This window comes from Miniopterus natalensis, chromosome 1, assembly GCF_054644295.1.
Source record: "Miniopterus natalensis isolate mMinNat1 chromosome 1, mMinNat1.hap1, whole genome shotgun sequence".
Classification (NCBI taxonomy): domain Eukaryota; kingdom Metazoa; phylum Chordata; class Mammalia; order Chiroptera; family Miniopteridae; genus Miniopterus; species Miniopterus natalensis.
In genome coordinates, this window is record NC_142081.1 from 170,637,420 (window position 1) to 170,653,955 (window position 16,536).

General features: G+C 42.8%; 2 protein-coding genes across 3 annotated transcripts in view; one reads left to right on the top strand and one right to left on the bottom strand.

Moving 5' to 3' along the window:
* The window catches only part of POLR2B (RNA polymerase II subunit B), a 40,350-nt gene extending 37,678 nt beyond the window's left edge, over positions 1–2,672 (bottom strand). The window contains exon 1 of the mRNA XM_016207558.2: positions 2,564–2,672. Within this exon, the coding sequence (XP_016063044.1) occupies positions 2,564–2,582 (19 nt within the window). The 5' untranslated portion in view covers positions 2,583–2,672. The remainder of the gene's footprint in view (positions 1–2,563) is intronic.
* Positions 2,673–3,320: 648 nt separating this feature from the next.
* On the top strand, positions 3,321–15,542 carry NOA1 (nitric oxide associated 1). 2 transcript variants are annotated; one of them, XM_016207538.2, is made up of 7 exons: positions 3,321–4,504; positions 5,373–5,537; positions 6,385–6,587; positions 10,220–10,351; positions 11,247–11,363; positions 14,676–14,793; positions 15,250–15,542. In XM_016207538.2, exons 1-7 carry the CDS (start codon positions 3,355–3,357, stop codon positions 15,459–15,461), a joined length of 2,097 nt encoding a protein of 698 aa, XP_016063024.2. In that variant the 5' UTR covers positions 3,321–3,354; the 3' UTR covers positions 15,462–15,542. The 2 variants fall into 2 exon arrangements, with proteins under 2 accessions (XP_016063024.2, XP_016063033.2); XM_016207547.2 differs by lacking the exons at positions 10,220–10,351; positions 11,247–11,363.
* Positions 15,543–16,536: the final 994 nt, after the last annotated feature.

Genomic DNA, 16,536 nt, shown 5'->3' on the forward strand with positions numbered 1-16,536 from the left:
AAATTCTTCTTGAATAGGCTGGAATTACTGATCACTACTCATGGGGAGAGGAATAAGAAAAAGGTATCTAAAATAGCTCAGAGATTTCTAGCTATTAGAGGTTAATTAGAGGTTAATTTCATAGCCACATAGGAAAAGCAATAAGGTGGGAAAAGGAAAAAAAATGATGAGGTCAGCTTTAGGTATACTTACAAAACATTTATCCCTTTAAATATTCATAAACATGGAACTCAAACAAGGGGTCTAAATTACAGAGTTGAGAATCATTAACATGGGGTTGGTAGAATACAGAGTTTACAAAGAGAAGGAAGACTGAAGGCAGACTATTAGAGAACACTGCTGTTAGTCATGTGAAAGAAAATGAACCCACGAAGGTTACTAATTTATTCATTCATCCATTCTTCAAATATTTATTGAATGTGAGTGTTTACTATGTCCCAGGGATTGGAGACACCACCTTTTACACAATAAAAGATGGCTTCATCCTCAAGGAGATTATCACCTACCAAGGAGATATAGATAAGATGAAATCAATTGGGAATAAGAACAAAGTGATATGGACAGTCCTAACCAGGACCTGAGGAGGTTAGGGAAGACTTCCCAAAAGCTGAGCTAGGCAGAGACCTCATTTTTTAATAAGTAAAAGTAAACTAGGCAAAAGGAGAGGGAATTAGAAACAAGGACAGCCTATTTTTTTTAGAAACTTGCTGTGATGGAAGGCCAAAGGCAAAATATAGGAAGAAGGAGGAAACAATAAAGAATTTAACTTGCCCAGCCGGGCGTGGCTCAGCGGTTGAGCATCGACCTAGGATCCAGGCAATCGGGGTTCGATTCCCGGTCAGGGCACATGCCCGGGTTGTGGGCTCAATCAATGACTCTCTCATCATTGATGTTTCTATCTCTCTCTCCCCCTCCTTTCCTCTCTCTGAAATTAATAAAGATATGTTTTTTTAAATAAAAAAAAAGAATTTAACTTATTTTCTTGCAGACAAGAGAAGTCTAATATTTCACATAGAGGCCAGCTGAAAAGGAGTATATGAAAACTGATGAGGGCATATCTAACAAAGATATCAAAGGACACAGACAGAAATAGAACGTAAATTCAATGCTGAAACAGACTTGATAAAAGGAATAACTTATAACTACTTTTTCACAGTATTATTATACATCATTAATGAGAAGGAAAATTAAAGCAATCACCATGGTCACTTGGCATCATCTAGCAAAATGTTAAATGCGTGTATCATTTGACTCAACAATTCTACACCTAGAAATTATCCTACAGACATACTTGTACTGGACAAAATTACACATACAAGATGATTTATTCCAGCACTGTTTGAACCACTACCTAAGGCACTACTTAAGTTATGGTATGTATCCACACAAACTAGGTAGCTGTGGGGAAAAAGAAAAAAAAAAAAAGGGTGCTCTCTATTGATATGAAAATCTACGTATGTATAAAGTAAAATATAAAAATACAGAAAAGTGTAAATCTTTCTTATCTGTAAAGGGGGGAAACAGAATCTCATTTGTTTGTTTGAATATGCACACAGATCTATGGAGTGATAAGAATCAAGGAACCCCTTTTCACAATAAACCGGTGATCTAGTAAGTAAAAAAGAAAAAAATCGAAGAACGTGGAGCTGCTGTGGAGGGAGTTGCCACTGGAGACCTGACACTTTTACATTTTCTGGCTTGTGAGATACAAGAATATGTTACCTACTGGAAAAATAAAGCTAAAAAAACTTCTCTGAATTTCTTTTCCATTGAGATAGGAGTTAAGAAAGGAGAATGTAATGATGCTAATAAATTTCTTGACTCAGATATAAATGAGACAGAGAAGTTTAAGCAGCAGAGTTTAAGCTTTCGTTTTTCTGTTTTCTCCATGAAGTAGCTGAGGGAATAAGAAGAAATGTGAGGGGTGGCCACGGGATTGGAAGGGAGAAGAAAATAAAGTTTGAAATAGTAGCTGTGGAGAATGGAAGAGAGAGCTTTAAAAATACACAATGAAAATACACTAGACATGACTAATTACATACATGGAAAGAAAAAACAAAGACATTGCCCCAGTTAACTATGTCATTTTTTGGGAAGAATATTAAAACTTATTTAGACATATGACAGCATGAAGGAATGCCAAATTAGACACACACACACACACAATGTTCTTTGTCCCCGGTGTATTTCCGGAGCCTAGCACAATGCCTGTCACAGGGTGACGCTCAAAAATCATACTATTCAATAAATCCACTAACTCTGGCCTTAAGGGAAATATTTTAAAAGAGCCCTTTATTTCAGTACTGGAAGGTAGTTATGATTCATCAAGGAGCAAGACGTGGAGAAAACCAGTGTCACCCTGGCCGGGGACGTTAACGCTACATTCCCTGCACCCTCCACCTCTTGCAATCCCGGCCTCGTTCCCGGCCTGGGGTACGTGGGGGGCACGGCTGGGGACACTTGTAACCGGCTTGGAGGAAGGCCGCAAACCCTCAATCCGTCCAGCTCCCCACGTTTCCCTCCACAGGTGGGTCTCCGCGGAGTTTTCTGAGCGGTCACCTACCCTCGTCTGCGTCATACATGGTGGCAAATGGTTTCCGAGCTCCGAACTCTTGAAATCACAGGCAGAAAGGCAAACCTCATCCACCAGAACCCGGAGTGTGAGACAAAGTGATTTCCGCCTCCGGTGTTCCCAGAATACTCTGCGTCTTCCGCCTAAGACCACCCACGAAGAAGCCAAGGTAAGATTTGCGCCTGCGCAAATGGTAGCCGGGGGGGAGGGGGGATAACGGTTAGAATTGCGCAGGCGCAAACTGTGGGCCGACACTTTCGGTGGCTGATTGTGAGAACCTACTGCAGTCCGAGGATCGGATCCAGCCAACGAAAATATTTTTTTGTTTTTCAATGTTGTTACACAAATAATGACATCTGAAAAAAAGAAAGCCAGTACTTATAAGTTTTAATTGCGGCTGCAAGTCCGCTACATTTAATGCTCTAGTTTTTGCACTTTTAAAGCCAAAAAACAATGCTTTTTAAAACGTGACAAAGGGCTGGTGTGCCAGCGGTGGCGCGTTAAAGAAGCCTGAAAGTGACAATGCCCTCGCTAGTCTCTTCGGCCCAAGCAGCACAGTCTAGGTCACTGGTACCTCGCCGCGGCTTTAAGCGGGCTCTCGAGCCTCCGTACCCTCATCGCGAGAATTTGCGGGATTACACGGGGGAGGAGGAGCCGAAATGCGGCGGCTCAGAAATAACAGCTGTTAGGTAGTCCCGCGACTCAGTCAGAATAACGCGCATCTCCAGTCGCCGTGCGCGCGCGCGCGGCTCCGCCCCCTTTGTTCCGGGGACACGTTCCCCATGTTGCCTGCACGCCTGACCCGTAGACTCCTCTGGCCTTTACTTCGGGTACCACCTCCCACGGTCGCGCGCCATGGCCTCCAGGAGCCGCTCCTCGGGGGGAGATGCGCGGCCGCCACCTCCTCCCGGGACCCATCGGGCCTGGGACGTGGGCTTCCTCGGGGCCGGACGGCGACTGCGGGTTACGAAGGAAGGGATGACATGGAGGAGCGTTTTCTGTTCCCCGAATACGTCCTGGAGCCGGAGCCCGCACCGACCCTCGAAAAGCAGCTGCGGGAGCTGCAGCAGCATCAGGAAGAGGAGGAACGACTGGAGCTACAGCGGCGGGAGGAGCGGCGGCAGCAGAAGCTACGGGCCCGCCTCCGGGTGCACCCGGCCGTGGGGCAGCCGGACCCCACCGTGCCTTCCAGCGGCCTGAGCTGCTCGGGCTGCGGGGCAGAGCTGCACTGCCAGGACCCTGGCGCGCCTGGCTACCTGCCCAGCGAGAAGTTCCTGAGCGCAGCGGCGCAGGGCGACGGCGGGCTGGCGCGGACCGTGTGCCAGCGCTGCTGGCTCCTGGTGCACCACCGGCGCGCCCTGCGCCTGCAGGTGAGCCGCGGGCAGTACCTGGAGCTGGTGAGCGCCGCGCTGCGGCAGCCCGGGCCCGCCCTGGTGCTCTACATGGTGGACTTGCTCGATCTGCCCGACGCCCTGCTGCCCGACCTGCCCGCGTTGGTAGGCCCCAAGCAGGTGATCGTGCTGGGGAACAAGGTGGACCTGCTGCCCCAGGACGCTCCCGGCTACCTGCAGCGCCTCCGGGAGCGTCTGTGGGATGACTGTGTCCGCGCCGGGCTCCTGCGGGCCCCTGGCCACCGAGGGCCACTGCACCCCGGCGGAGAAGGGTCACCTGATGGGGAAGAGAATTCGAAACCTTCGGCCAGGTCCCGTACGGTACTCAGGGACGTGCGGCTCATTAGCGCCAAGACTGGCTATGGAGTGGAAGAGTTGATCTCCGCGCTTCAGCGCTCCTGGCGGTACCGCGGCGACGTCTACCTGGTGGGTGCCACCAACGCTGGCAAGTCCACTCTCTTCAACACGCTACTGGAGTCGGATTACTGCATTGCGAAGGGCGCTGAGGCCATTGACCGAGCCACCATCTCTTCTTGGCCTGGTGAGCCTTAGTAGGTCCGCCCCCTTCGTTTTCCCAGGTGCTTAATTGTCCACCAGGAACTGTCTGGAGCCTTCCCTTTAACAATCCTCTCCCCATTTTATAGTCACACCTCTCTTGTGTGTCAGCTTAGTGCTTGGAAATTTAGTAGTTGTAGTAATTTTCTAATTCAAATATTTATGGAGCATTTCTATGTTCCAGCCACTGTTCTAGGCACTGGAGATAAACCAGGCAGCAAAATACAGTTCCTGCTGTCTTTGAGGTTTCCCTTGTAGCTTTACTTTGTATGTTTCCCTGGAAAGTCCTTTGACTTTCTAAACCCACTTCCACTATTTTGAGTTTATTCCTGTGATCAATATACTGTACACATTTAACCTTTGAATAATTCACTAACACAGCATGATGTGTGGCTTTGTTGAGAAGAAATGTCAATTTTGTGGCTTTAAAAAAATTTTGTAATTGCAGAATGGGTCCTTCTGTCACCCTGTTTGTATTTAACATTTGACAAAACTAACTCCCTCATTTGTTCCTTTGAAACCAGGGTTTAACTTTGTTTCATAAACTGTTCTTCCCTCTCCTGAACTTTGGTTGAATTATACACAGAGGTGCTTTGATATAGGATGGTAGTGTGGTGAAAATGAAAAGAAATCAGATCTGCAGATTTGGGATTCACATTCTGATTGAGCCTGTGAGCCAGTCTCTGAACCTATTTCCTCATTTGTAAAGTAAGAATAATTTTGTAGAGGGTTGTCATGGGGGTTAAATGAAATAAATCACAGTACTTAAGACTGTGTATCTCCTCAAAAATGTTACTTTTCCTCCCCTTATTCCCTTGTGCAATTTTATTAAAATATATTCCTTGGTATTTCAGGTACTACATTAAACCTTCTGAAGTTTCCTATTTGCAACCCAACTCCTTACAGAATGTTTGAAAGGCAAAAAAGGCTGAAAAAATATGCAACCGAAGCTGAAGAAGATCTTAGTCAGCTAGAACAAAATCAACTTAACCTTTTAAAAAAGCATGGTTATGTAGTAGGTAAGCCTCTTCTATAGGAAAACTCTTGGGGGGGGTCTGTGTTCAAACTCTTTGTTGAGCAACCTGAAATAAGCTGTCTGGGGCTAGCCAGTTTTTGTGGGAAGAGATGATTTTCCTCATTCTGGAACATCAAGGCCCTTTAGAGGCAAGGCTACTGTTTAGAAACCAAGAGTTCACTGTGCTGAGAACATTGTGACAGAGGTGCTTGAAGAAATCCAGGCAAGGAATCATAGTAATGGTCCGCCCAGCCGTTGTCAGCAGTAAAAGCATTTCCACTTAGATACAGCCCTCCTCCTTGCAGACCAGTACAGTTGTTGACTCCATGCAGCAGCTGTAAGTTAGAAGGTCCCCTTTGCTTGATATCTCTTCTCAACCTTCTTTTACTAATAAGTTTGATTTCCAACTGTTCCCCCATGCCTGGTGTACACAGCCAGCCACACACTTGATTATTGCAAGAGTCTGACTCCTGCCTTTTTTAAAAAATCAGAGCAATATATCATTGTAGTCTCACTTTCATAGCTCATAGTTTTAGTAACTTCTTTGATGCAAGTATAAGAATGATCTGTCTGGCCTGGTTGGGTGTGGCTCAGCGGTTGAGCATCCACCTAGGATCCAGGAGACTGCGGCTCAAATCCAGGTCAGGGCACACACCCGATTGCAGGCTCCATCCCCAGTAGGGGGTGTGTAGGAGGCAGCCGATCAGTGACGCATCATTGATGTTTCTATCTCCCTCTCCCTTCCTCTCTCCAAAATCAATAGAGATATATTTAAAAGAGAAAAAGAATTACCTGTCTGGAGTCAAAGGCTGTAAAGCAGTATCTAACAATTTCAATATAACTGGCTCTAGGAAGAGTTGGAAGAACATTCCTGTATTCAGAGCAGAAGGATGAAGCTGCCTTTGCGTTTGATGCCGATTCACTTGCCTTTGAAATGGGAAATGAGCCTGTTAAGGTTGCAGATAAACCCATCAAACGAGTAGAACTGACCCCACAAGACGTGAAAGATGCCCACTGGTTTTATGACACCCCTGGAATTACAAAGGAAAATTGTGTATGTATTTTAAAAACATTAACTTCCTTTTTCTTAATGTTGACTATTACAGATGTCCCCCATTTGCCCCCTTTGCTCCCTTTGTCTCCCTCCACCCTGCCCCTTGCACCACCCCACCCCACCCCAGGCCTTCACACTATTATGTGTCCATGGGTTATGCATATATGCATATATATTCTTTGGTTGATCTCTTCCCCATCCTCCCCTCTGAGATCTGTCATTGTTCCATTTATTTATGTCTCTGGTTCTATTCTGTTCATTAGATTCCACATATGGGTGAGATCATATGGTACTTGTCTTTCTCTGACTGGCTTATTTCACTTAGCATAATGCTCTCCAGGTCCATCCATACTGTCCCAAAGGGTAAAAGATCCTTTTTTACAGCCACATGGTACTCCATGGTGTAAATGTGCCACAGCTTTTTTCTTCACTCACCTTCTTATGGGCACTTGGGCTATAGAAACATTAATTTTCAATTGCATGAGTACTGTCTTAATTGGTAGAACACAAGAAAGGAGGTATACTTTCATTATAGACTCAGTTCTGACTCTATTAGAAGTGGTTCAGGGATAAATCTATATACCAGCAAGTTTTATATTTCATTGTTGGGCTTCATTGCTGACACCCTACTTGTATTATTGTGCTTGTTACCTTAGTTACGGAGACATTTACCTTAGTTAGGGAGAATCATAGATTTTGAGGTTGGAAGAAATCATAAATATCACTGCAGTCCAGCCACCTATCCCACGCTTGAAGTCCCTCTTTAACATATTCATCAAAGGGCATCCAGCTTGAACTGAAGTAAGGGCTGACTCCTCATCAGCTACAGCAGGGTCACCTTGCCTCCCACGGTGACCTGCTTGGTTTTGACCTGTTCTTTCTATTGAACAGTCTCTCTATAACTTGTACCCATTATTCTCAAAGCTTTGAAATATTTTAAAGTATAATGTCCTCTCCCTCACTCTACCCTTTTCTTTCATTAGTTCATCCAACAAACATTTAGCATTTCCTATGCTGACATAATCCAGATTGTTTGTCCTTGTTTTCTATATATCATCTCTGCAAGAGATAGGTTATCATCAACCCAGGCCCCTTTCAGAATGTTTTCTAATTTGTTTTTGTTCTCAGAGTATGACAGTAAGAAAGGAACTTCTCTCGCCTGGCCAGGTGGCTCAGTTGGTTGGAGCATCGTCCCACACACCAAAACGGCTGCGGGTTTGATTCCAGGTCAAGGCACATACCTAGGTTGCAGGTTTGATTCCTGGTCAGGGTGTGTATGGGAGGCAACTGATCAATGTTTCTCACATCGATGGTTCTCTCTCTCTCCCTTCCTTTCTCTCTAAAATCAATAAACCTATCCTCCAGTGAGGATTTAAAAAAAAGAATGGAATTTCTTGTAAAAGTGCCCTCATTTCAGTATAATTTAGAACAGGATTAACTCTACCTCTCTTGCCTCTACATCTTTTTAATTCAATTGCAGTATCTCCTGGAAAGCTTTGATTCTAGCTTATTAAATTAAGCCTATATCCTACATACTTTTTAAAAATCTCACAACTTTTTATTTATTTGCAGTTTTGATCATCCAAGTCATTTATTGACTCAGGTGTGCATCCAGGATACAGCCTTATGGCAGATCTATTAATCAGCTTCCTTTGAATCTGGTTACTGACCAGTATCTAATTCACCTAATTATCTCAGTATCTCCCTGTGAAACATGGGTTTCTTAGGTACTTTTCCTTTCTTGGCCTCATCAGGATTACTTAGCATTTTATTCTCAAAACTGTATTCTATTTGGTGACCCACATCATAGAATCATATGGGTCTTTTAACTTTTCTTTTCCCTTCTAGAATAATTGCTTGTGTCCAATCTTTTCTTAGCAATCAAAAACTTCAGAGTAACTGGACTGCTTTCTAATAATGTTCTGTCACTTTAACTTCAACTCATTTTCCCCTTTTAGTCTCAGGTCAGGGATAGCAGTTACTTTAGTTATATATACCTCTTGTCAAATAGTCAGGCAAGAATTTGCTAAATATTCTAGCCAGCAGAATCAGACCCTTGAGTGTTGAGATATAAAGGGTCTTTAAGGTAATTTGCATCTAGTGTCAGTTTATTGATATATTTACTTGATGCCTTAAATCAGTGTTTCCCAAACCAAGAAATTCTGTTGTGAAATGGAAGTATTAGTGTCTAAAAAGTGTTAAAAGATTTCTTTACTGCAGGTGGCTTTTAATATGCTTTTTCAAACACATATGATAGGGGAAACTACTTGCAGCCCCCTTATGTATTTTCTTGTGAGCCTCTCTAGGTATCCCTTTTTTTCTTTAATTAATTTTGGAGAGAGGAAGGGCGAGAGGGAGAAACATCCATCGGTTGCCTCCCACACTCACCCAACCAGAGATTGAACCCGCCACCTTTTAGTATGTAGGATGACACTCCAACCAACTGAACCACCTGGCCAGGGTAGTATTTTCTGTTTCCTTATTATTTTTCTTAAGAACCAAGATCACAAAAGGGTTCCCCCCCACCTTTTTTTTTTAAACCTCTGTTCTTTTTTTTCTTTTTTAATATTTATTGATTTCAGAGAGAGGAAAGGAGAGGGAGAGAGAGAGATAGAAACACCAATGATGAGAGATTCATTGATCAAGCCCGCAACCCGGGCATGTGCCCTGACCAGGAATCGAACCCTGATCGCCTGGATCCCAGGTCAAGGCTCAACCGCTGAGCCACGCCTGGCCGGGCTGTTCTTTTTCTTTTAAAATCAGATTTCGTTCCTTAAGTCTTACCAGAATCTTGTACTTCCTGGTTTTCCTTTTCTATTTTCTCTAGTCTATTAAGGAACTCTTCATCCTTAGAAACCAGAGGATTCATAACTTTCTCTCACTTTTTGCTGAGTATTTGGGGGAAATAAGGAATCTAAAGTCCAGAATTTAGAAAGGGGTTCTTCAAGCTCTTTACCTGCTCCTAGAATGCTGTAACCATTTTGCATTCATTGCATGTGTACTTGCCACTAGGACATAAGATAGCTTATTGCCTTACGTTTAGCTGAAAACTGCTGCTCCCCAGAAGTCTTGATGGTGAGAACTTATTTTCTCTCTTGGAATTGAATCATCAGTGTTTTCAGTTCATGCCAATTTTGACAGAGGGATGCTACTGACATAAGAAAGAAAATATCTACTCGTAAATTTATTTTGATATTACTCAAGATTAAGTTGTGAAACGAGTAGAGCCATTCATAAATTGTTCCATTTAGACAGAAAGGATGAGTAAATTTTTTTAAATATATTTTTATTGATTTCAGAGAGAGGAAGGGAGAGGGAGAGAGAGATAGAAACATCAGTAATAAGAGTCATTAATCGGCTGCCTCCTGCATGCCCCGTGCTGGGGATGGAGCCCGAAACCCCGGGCATGTACCCTGACCAGGAATCAAAATGCTATCTCCTGGATCATAGGTCAATGCTCAACTGCTGAGCCATGTTAGCCAGGCAGAATAAATTTTATGTGCAGCAAATTCTGACATACTTTGGTTTATTGTGACGTCTGGAATATTTTTTCATCACTTTTTATCTTAGAGGTAAAAATCATATCTTCTGTAAAAGTAATTTTCCCCAAAAATCTGCCCTTTGCTTCACAGATTTTAAATCTTCTAACAGAAAAAGAAGTAAATATTGTCTTGCCAACACACTCCATTGTCCCAAGAACTTTTGTGCTTAAACCTGGAATGGTTCTGTTTTTGGGTGCCATAGGCCGAATAGATTTTCTGCAGGTAAGGGAACTCTGTACCACTTAAAAATGACATAGTTTTTGGATTTATTTCAAGGAAGAAGATTTATAAACAAGACTGACAAAATGCTGATAGCTAGGTCATGACTATGTGGGGCATTGATATACTATTCTAATGCCCATTATAAAAACTTGGGAAAAATTAATGAGAAGGAAATACAATAGTAGTGCTTAAAACTATATCTTCACTAAGATGTTCAGTGCCCCATACAGCTTGGCACTAAGAAAAGATACTGCCCCTATCCTGTGGTATTGTTTCACAGGGAAATCATTGGTCAAACCATTTAAGTACAGGTTTAATATGCATTAAATAAACTCCACACTTTATATCGCATATTATGTATGCTTTTATATGTGTGGTTTTTGGTTGGTGTTCATTTACATAGCATCACTCTGGGGATTTTAGAGTATCTATAGAATTGCCCCGTCTTGCCAAAGTGAGGAGAAAAAGGAAAGTCCAACAGCACTTTTTGCAACTTGAAGGCCCATTGCTTTAGTACATTTCTTGGGTTTGGTGTTTGTTCATAATTTGTTGGAAATTTAGCATCACATACTTAAAACCCTTATATATTTCTTTAAAGCTCACAGAAAGTTAATTTTTAAACCTAACTTTACACAGGGACAGTTGAAGCAGACAGTAATAAAAGGGTCATTTCTTTAAATGATATCAACAAGCCTATGGAAGGAATCATAGTTTTACATAAATTTTTGAAATGCACTGTTTCTGCCATATTGTGCCCTTATTTTTAGGCATTAATATAGTTTGATTACAGCTGCCATACCAGTACTTATAAGGGAGCTTGATTTTTTTAAAAATTGTGCCTTGTGCTGATTTTGCAAGTTTTTCATTGTGTAAAATAACTTATTTCTTTTTTAAGGGAAGTCAATCAGCTTGGTTTACAGTTGTGGCTTCCAACTTCCTTCCTGTGCACATTACCTCCTTGGACAAGGCAGATGCTATATATGAGAAGCATGCAGGTCATACGTTACTCAAGGTGAGGTGACACCCTTTGATGATTGCCCAGTCAGGTTAGCTACTCCATGACAGTCCCACAGCCCTGCTAAGAAAGCCTTTGTTAGGCAGTATCATCTCTGTTATACCATCAGCTAGCTCTCCCCTCACGTGTTCTCCTTGAGGATTTGGGCTATGAAGTAAAGTGGGCCCTATAAGAAAAGGGATGTTGTACTGATCCTAGGATAGCTACAGAGCTGTATTTTCTCTAGAATATACTGTCCAAAATGGTAGCCATGTGTGGCTATTTAAATTTAAATTAATTAAAATTTAAAATTTAGTTCTTCAGTTGTACTAGCCACTTTTCAACTGCTCAGAAGTCACATCATTGCAGAAAGTTGTACTGGATAATGCTGAGTGAAGAGAAGTTACAGATTATCTCACAACTGGGGGATGCTACTGGCATCTAGTGGGTGGAGGCCAAGAATGATGCTAAACATTCTGCAGTGCACAGGACAGACAACCCCTCACAACACAGAATTATCTGGTCCAAAATGTTAGTACTGCCAAGGTGGAGAAGTCCTGGTCTGGGTGGCAGAATTCTCCCAGCTTCTTAATCCCAGACACTTATAGAGTATCTCACCTCTTCTCCTGCTTAACTCACTCCTTGCTTCAACCTATAAATATGTTAAGATTTCTCTCATCTTTAAAAACCAAAACTCAGGCCCTAGCTGGTTTGGCTCAGTGGTTGGAACGTCAGCCCATGGACTGAATTGTCTGTGGTTCGATTCTGGTGAAGGGCAGGTACCTAGTTGCATGCTCGATCCCCAGCCCCAGTCATGGCGTGTGCAGGAGACAGCCAATTGACGTGTCTCTCACATCAGTGTCTCTCTGTCTCTCTCCCTTCCACTGTCTCTGAAAAGCAATGGAAAAAATGTCCTCTGGTAAGGATTTTAAAAAATAAAAACACTCGGTTTCCTCTTTATTCCTCCCCTTTATAATCAAGTTTGCTCCTGCTCCTCATGTCCCACCCTCTGAAGTCCCTGTTCTCAGCCCTTACTGTGCCACTGAAATTGTTCTTGCCAAATTCTCCAAAGACTGTTTTCAGCCCCTTAACAAGATAAGCTGTAGATGCTGTTAGCTAGCGAGTAATGTGTAATGATTAAGATTACTGAAGCCAGACTGGAATCAGATTCCACTCCTCTCCGCCGCTCAACAAAGCTGTGGGACTTAAGGCAAGTTTCCTTTCCTGTCTGTGTTGAGCCTCCATTATGACGTCGAGGTCTGGGGAGAATTAAGTTCCAGGACCCTATTCTAAGTGCTATGTAAGTGTTTGTAGTGGTGATTGGTGGAACTTAACTGTTGCAAAAATACCAGATGCATCCAATGCAAAGGTAATTTAACATTTAGTAATGCTCACACAACCAAAAATAAGTCAAAACAAAATATATATCTGCCTTTCAAAGATGATAAAAACAAACCTGGCTTGACATATAAATACTTCTCTCTGGATTTCCTAAGAAAGCTACACTGAAATTAAAACTCTTTTGAACCCTGGCAGGCTATCTCAGTAAGTTTGAGCAGCCTTCCAGTATGCCAAGGTTGTGGGTTTGATCCCCAGTTAGGGCACATACAAGACAACCAGTGAATGCATAAATAAGTGGAAAAACAAACAGATTTTCCATCTCTCTTCCCCTTCCTCTCAAGCCAGTTTAAAAAAAAAAAAATCCACTGAAATAACTACCCTAAAGTTAATATTCCAGAGACTTTTGTAGGATATGCTGAGTGGGTGAGCACATAAGGCAATTAGCAATATAGGATCTGTTGCTTTTTCTGCAACAGAAGGCTTTAGTTCTATTTGTTCACTTTTTAGGTAAAATAAGTTTAAGTACAGCTTGAGACTTGGAGGAAAGAAAACTTTCTTGGTTTGTATGACATGGTTCTCAGAAACATGAACTCTGTGTTGCTCTACTCCCATGCATCTGTGTTTTCAGAATGGACATCACTGATACTTTCCAAAGCAGTGATCCCAGTGTGCTCTCCCTGTGTGACACAAGCAGTTTCTCTCTGAATCCAGCCTTGGAGTTCAAGCTGTCATCTGCTTTCATTAGGCTGTTTTTGAGATCCTTAAATATTTTCTCAGCTTCCAGTTTTTATTGCCCTCCTCCCACCACCCACCCCAAATATATTTTCTAGCCACGAGAGCAGTGGTTCTTAACCAGCATTGACTTTTGGCCCCCAGAGGACATTTGGCAATGCCTGGAGACATTTTTGGTTTTCACAACTTGGTAGGTCCTGAGTAGAGATCAAGGATGCTGCTTAAAAGCCCTATACTGTACAAAGAATTATTCAGTCCAGAAAGTCAGTAGTGCTGAGGTTGAGGACTCCTGCACTAGAGAGAGCTCCCCCAAATACAAATCAGGTCATAGTGTTGGCGTAGTTCAGGGGGAAGTATAATTCTTTATCTGTGTGTTCTCTTTCCTCTTTATAACCCCTTGGTCGTTCCACATTACTGGGAAGTCTGAACTGATGACCTCATCACTAATACACACACAACATACTCTGGACTGTTCCACTACAGCTCCTGAACTCACCCTTTTTCCAGTTTTTATGTCTATACCTGATGCTAACCCAGAATAACTTTCCACTGGGTAACTTTGACCTATTTCTCAAGATACTGCTCAGATACTGCTTCAATAAGGTTTTCCTTGACCAAAACCCATTCTTTACTTCTTCCTCCCTGACAATGGTACTTAATATATGCCTCTCATCACATTTCTTACCTTGTAATCGGTTTACATGTTATTTGCACCTTCTGATCTCCGTGGGGGACAGGATCATGCTGTAACATCTCTTTTTGCCCCTAGTGCTAAACACAGAGACATCTACTGATGAATAAATTATTATCCAGTCACTTCCAATTTATGGAAATGTCTGTAAACATAGAAGCTGAATCTTATATATGGACCCTTGACTTGTCATGAGGCAGGGATTAATTTTTGTGGGCAGCCACGCCTCTAAGAGCTCAAGTATTTGGAAAAATGTTGCCCTAACTGCCCAACATTACTCTTTGTAAAGGTTTACGGAGGGCTGTAAAAAGAGTGTAAACTAATAAAGCAAGATTCTGCTATCAGGAGGTTACCACCCACATGTGGGCCTTGGCACTGGGAACTGTAGGCTTCCTGTGCTTTTCATTTGACTAGAAGTGATTTGGGTGTTTTTCGACCGTTAACGGTTAAAAGGATTTTATTCTTGGTCCCTGTACAGAATTACCTTATCAGGGCTTTACTTAATACTGGAGTTATGGAGAATTTAATTTGAATTTACAAACATTTTCATTTTATCTCAATGGAAGGTTCCAATGGGTGGAAAAGAGCGAATGGCAGGATTTCCTCCTCTTGTTGCTGAAGACATTACGTTAGAAGGACTTGGGGAACCTGAAGCAGTAGCTGACATCAAGTTTTCCTCTGCAGGTAATTTTACACCAGGCACTTTTTTAAAGGTGAATAAAGTAGCCTTATATTTTCATAGACGTGTACCTTAACTAACATATGGTGAGGATTTTAAGGTATACGTACTAGTTTATTCATAAAATGCAAACTTCTCTGAAAATAAATGTGTACCTTTTCACAAATACATGGTACACTTTTTTAAGAAATAGAGTGAACAACAGTAGCCTCCTCCATGCTCCATCTTAAGCTTTGGTTTAGTGTTTCCAATGAGATGGCTGCTAGCATACTTACCTGGCAGGGGAGATCCATGACCACAAAGGTGGTCTTCCCAGGGTGAGGCTTATCCGTTGCACTCGGGTGTACTCACCCCTGGGATTTCCCCAAATGTGCGAAGCTGGATGAATAATTGTGATAGCGGGGGGTGGGGGGAAAGATGGTTGCTAACACCATTTTGTGTTCTGCTGCATGCCTGCATAGGTTGGGTTGCAGTAACTCCTCAGTTTACAGACAGACTGCATCTGCGAGGCTATACACCTCAAGGAACAGTGCTGACGGTCCGGCCCCCTCTCTTGCCGCATATCGTTAACATCAAAGGAGAACGCATCAAGGGAAGTGTGACCTATAAAACCAAGAGGCTTCCTTCCCTTGTGTACAATCTGCAGAAGAAGAAAAAACAGATGAAAATATAGAGCTGACCTTGCTCATGCTGATATTAACTGTATAGCTATAATAAAGCTCCCCTGCGCCCACCCTTTTTTAAATACTCTGAACTGTGCCTATTTGTAATGTATTGAGTTTGGAGATACAAGTTGTTGTTTTTGTGGAGTGTACATATGTACATGACCCAAATATACCTAAAAAGGAGTTCTGCTACATTCAAGTTTCTCTCACTACTGTTCTTTTACTGAGACCACATTTCACTTTTTAACAATTTTTAAAATATGTTTTTATTGATTTTAGAGAGAGAGGAAGGGAGAGGAAGAGAGAAACATCAGTAAAAGAAACACTGATCGGCTGCTTCCTACAGGCCCTTTACTGGGGATCAAGCCCAAAACCTGAGCATGTGCCCTGACTGGGACTCAAACCAGCAACCTCTTAGTGCACGGGACAAATGCTCAACCAACCGAATGACACCAGCAGAGTGCAGATTTCTTATTTGGAGTCTAGTTGAGAGGACAACTCAGCAATTGGAATATGAACAAGTGGCAGAAAATCAGTTTCTCCAAAGTAAGATAGAAGTGAGTAGGTGGCTCTGCACTTTGTAGTCAGCCAAGGATCCCGCTGGTGGAACACTCCATGCTCCCATTTCTAGGTCAGGTGTTTGCTCCAGTGGCCATCCTTTCCCAGTGAGAGGGAAGAGGAGTAGAGGTGCAAAAGCAGCAGCTTCTCTGTTTAAAAGAAGGGGGCAGCCTGGCCGCCATGGCTCAGCAGTTAAGCAGCAACCTATGATCCAGGAGATCAAGGTTAGATTCCTGGTCAGGACTCATGCCCAGGTTGTGGGCTCGATCCCCAGTGGGGGCGTGCAGGAGGCAGCCAATGGATGGTTCTCATCATAGATGTTTCTCTCTCCCTCTCCCTTCCTCTCTCTAAAATCAATAAAAAAGATATATTTTAAATAAATAAAGGGGGCAAAACCTGGAAGTTGCATCCATCATTACACACAGTCCATTTGGTCAACACGTGGCCATACCCACCTGCAAGGAAGCTGGGAGATGTAGGGGGAAATGGGGACCATTTCAGATTTTTATTCTTAAGAGAAGAAGG

What these genes read in the sequence shown, in the direction of transcription:
- NOA1 (XM_016207538.2), top strand. Translation starts at nt 3,355, where the DNA reads ATGTTGCCTGCACGCCTGACCCGTAGACTCCTCTGGCCTTTACTTCGG. An exon ending in GCCGAATAGATTTTCTGCAG is followed by an intron (nt 10,352 to 11,246) that starts GTAAGGGAACTC and finishes TTCTTTTTTAAG; the next exon opens with GGAAGTCAATCAGCTTGGTT. An exon ending in CATCAAGTTTTCCTCTGCAG is followed by an intron (nt 14,794 to 15,249) that starts GTAATTTTACAC and finishes ATGCCTGCATAG; the next exon opens with GTTGGGTTGCAGTAACTCCT.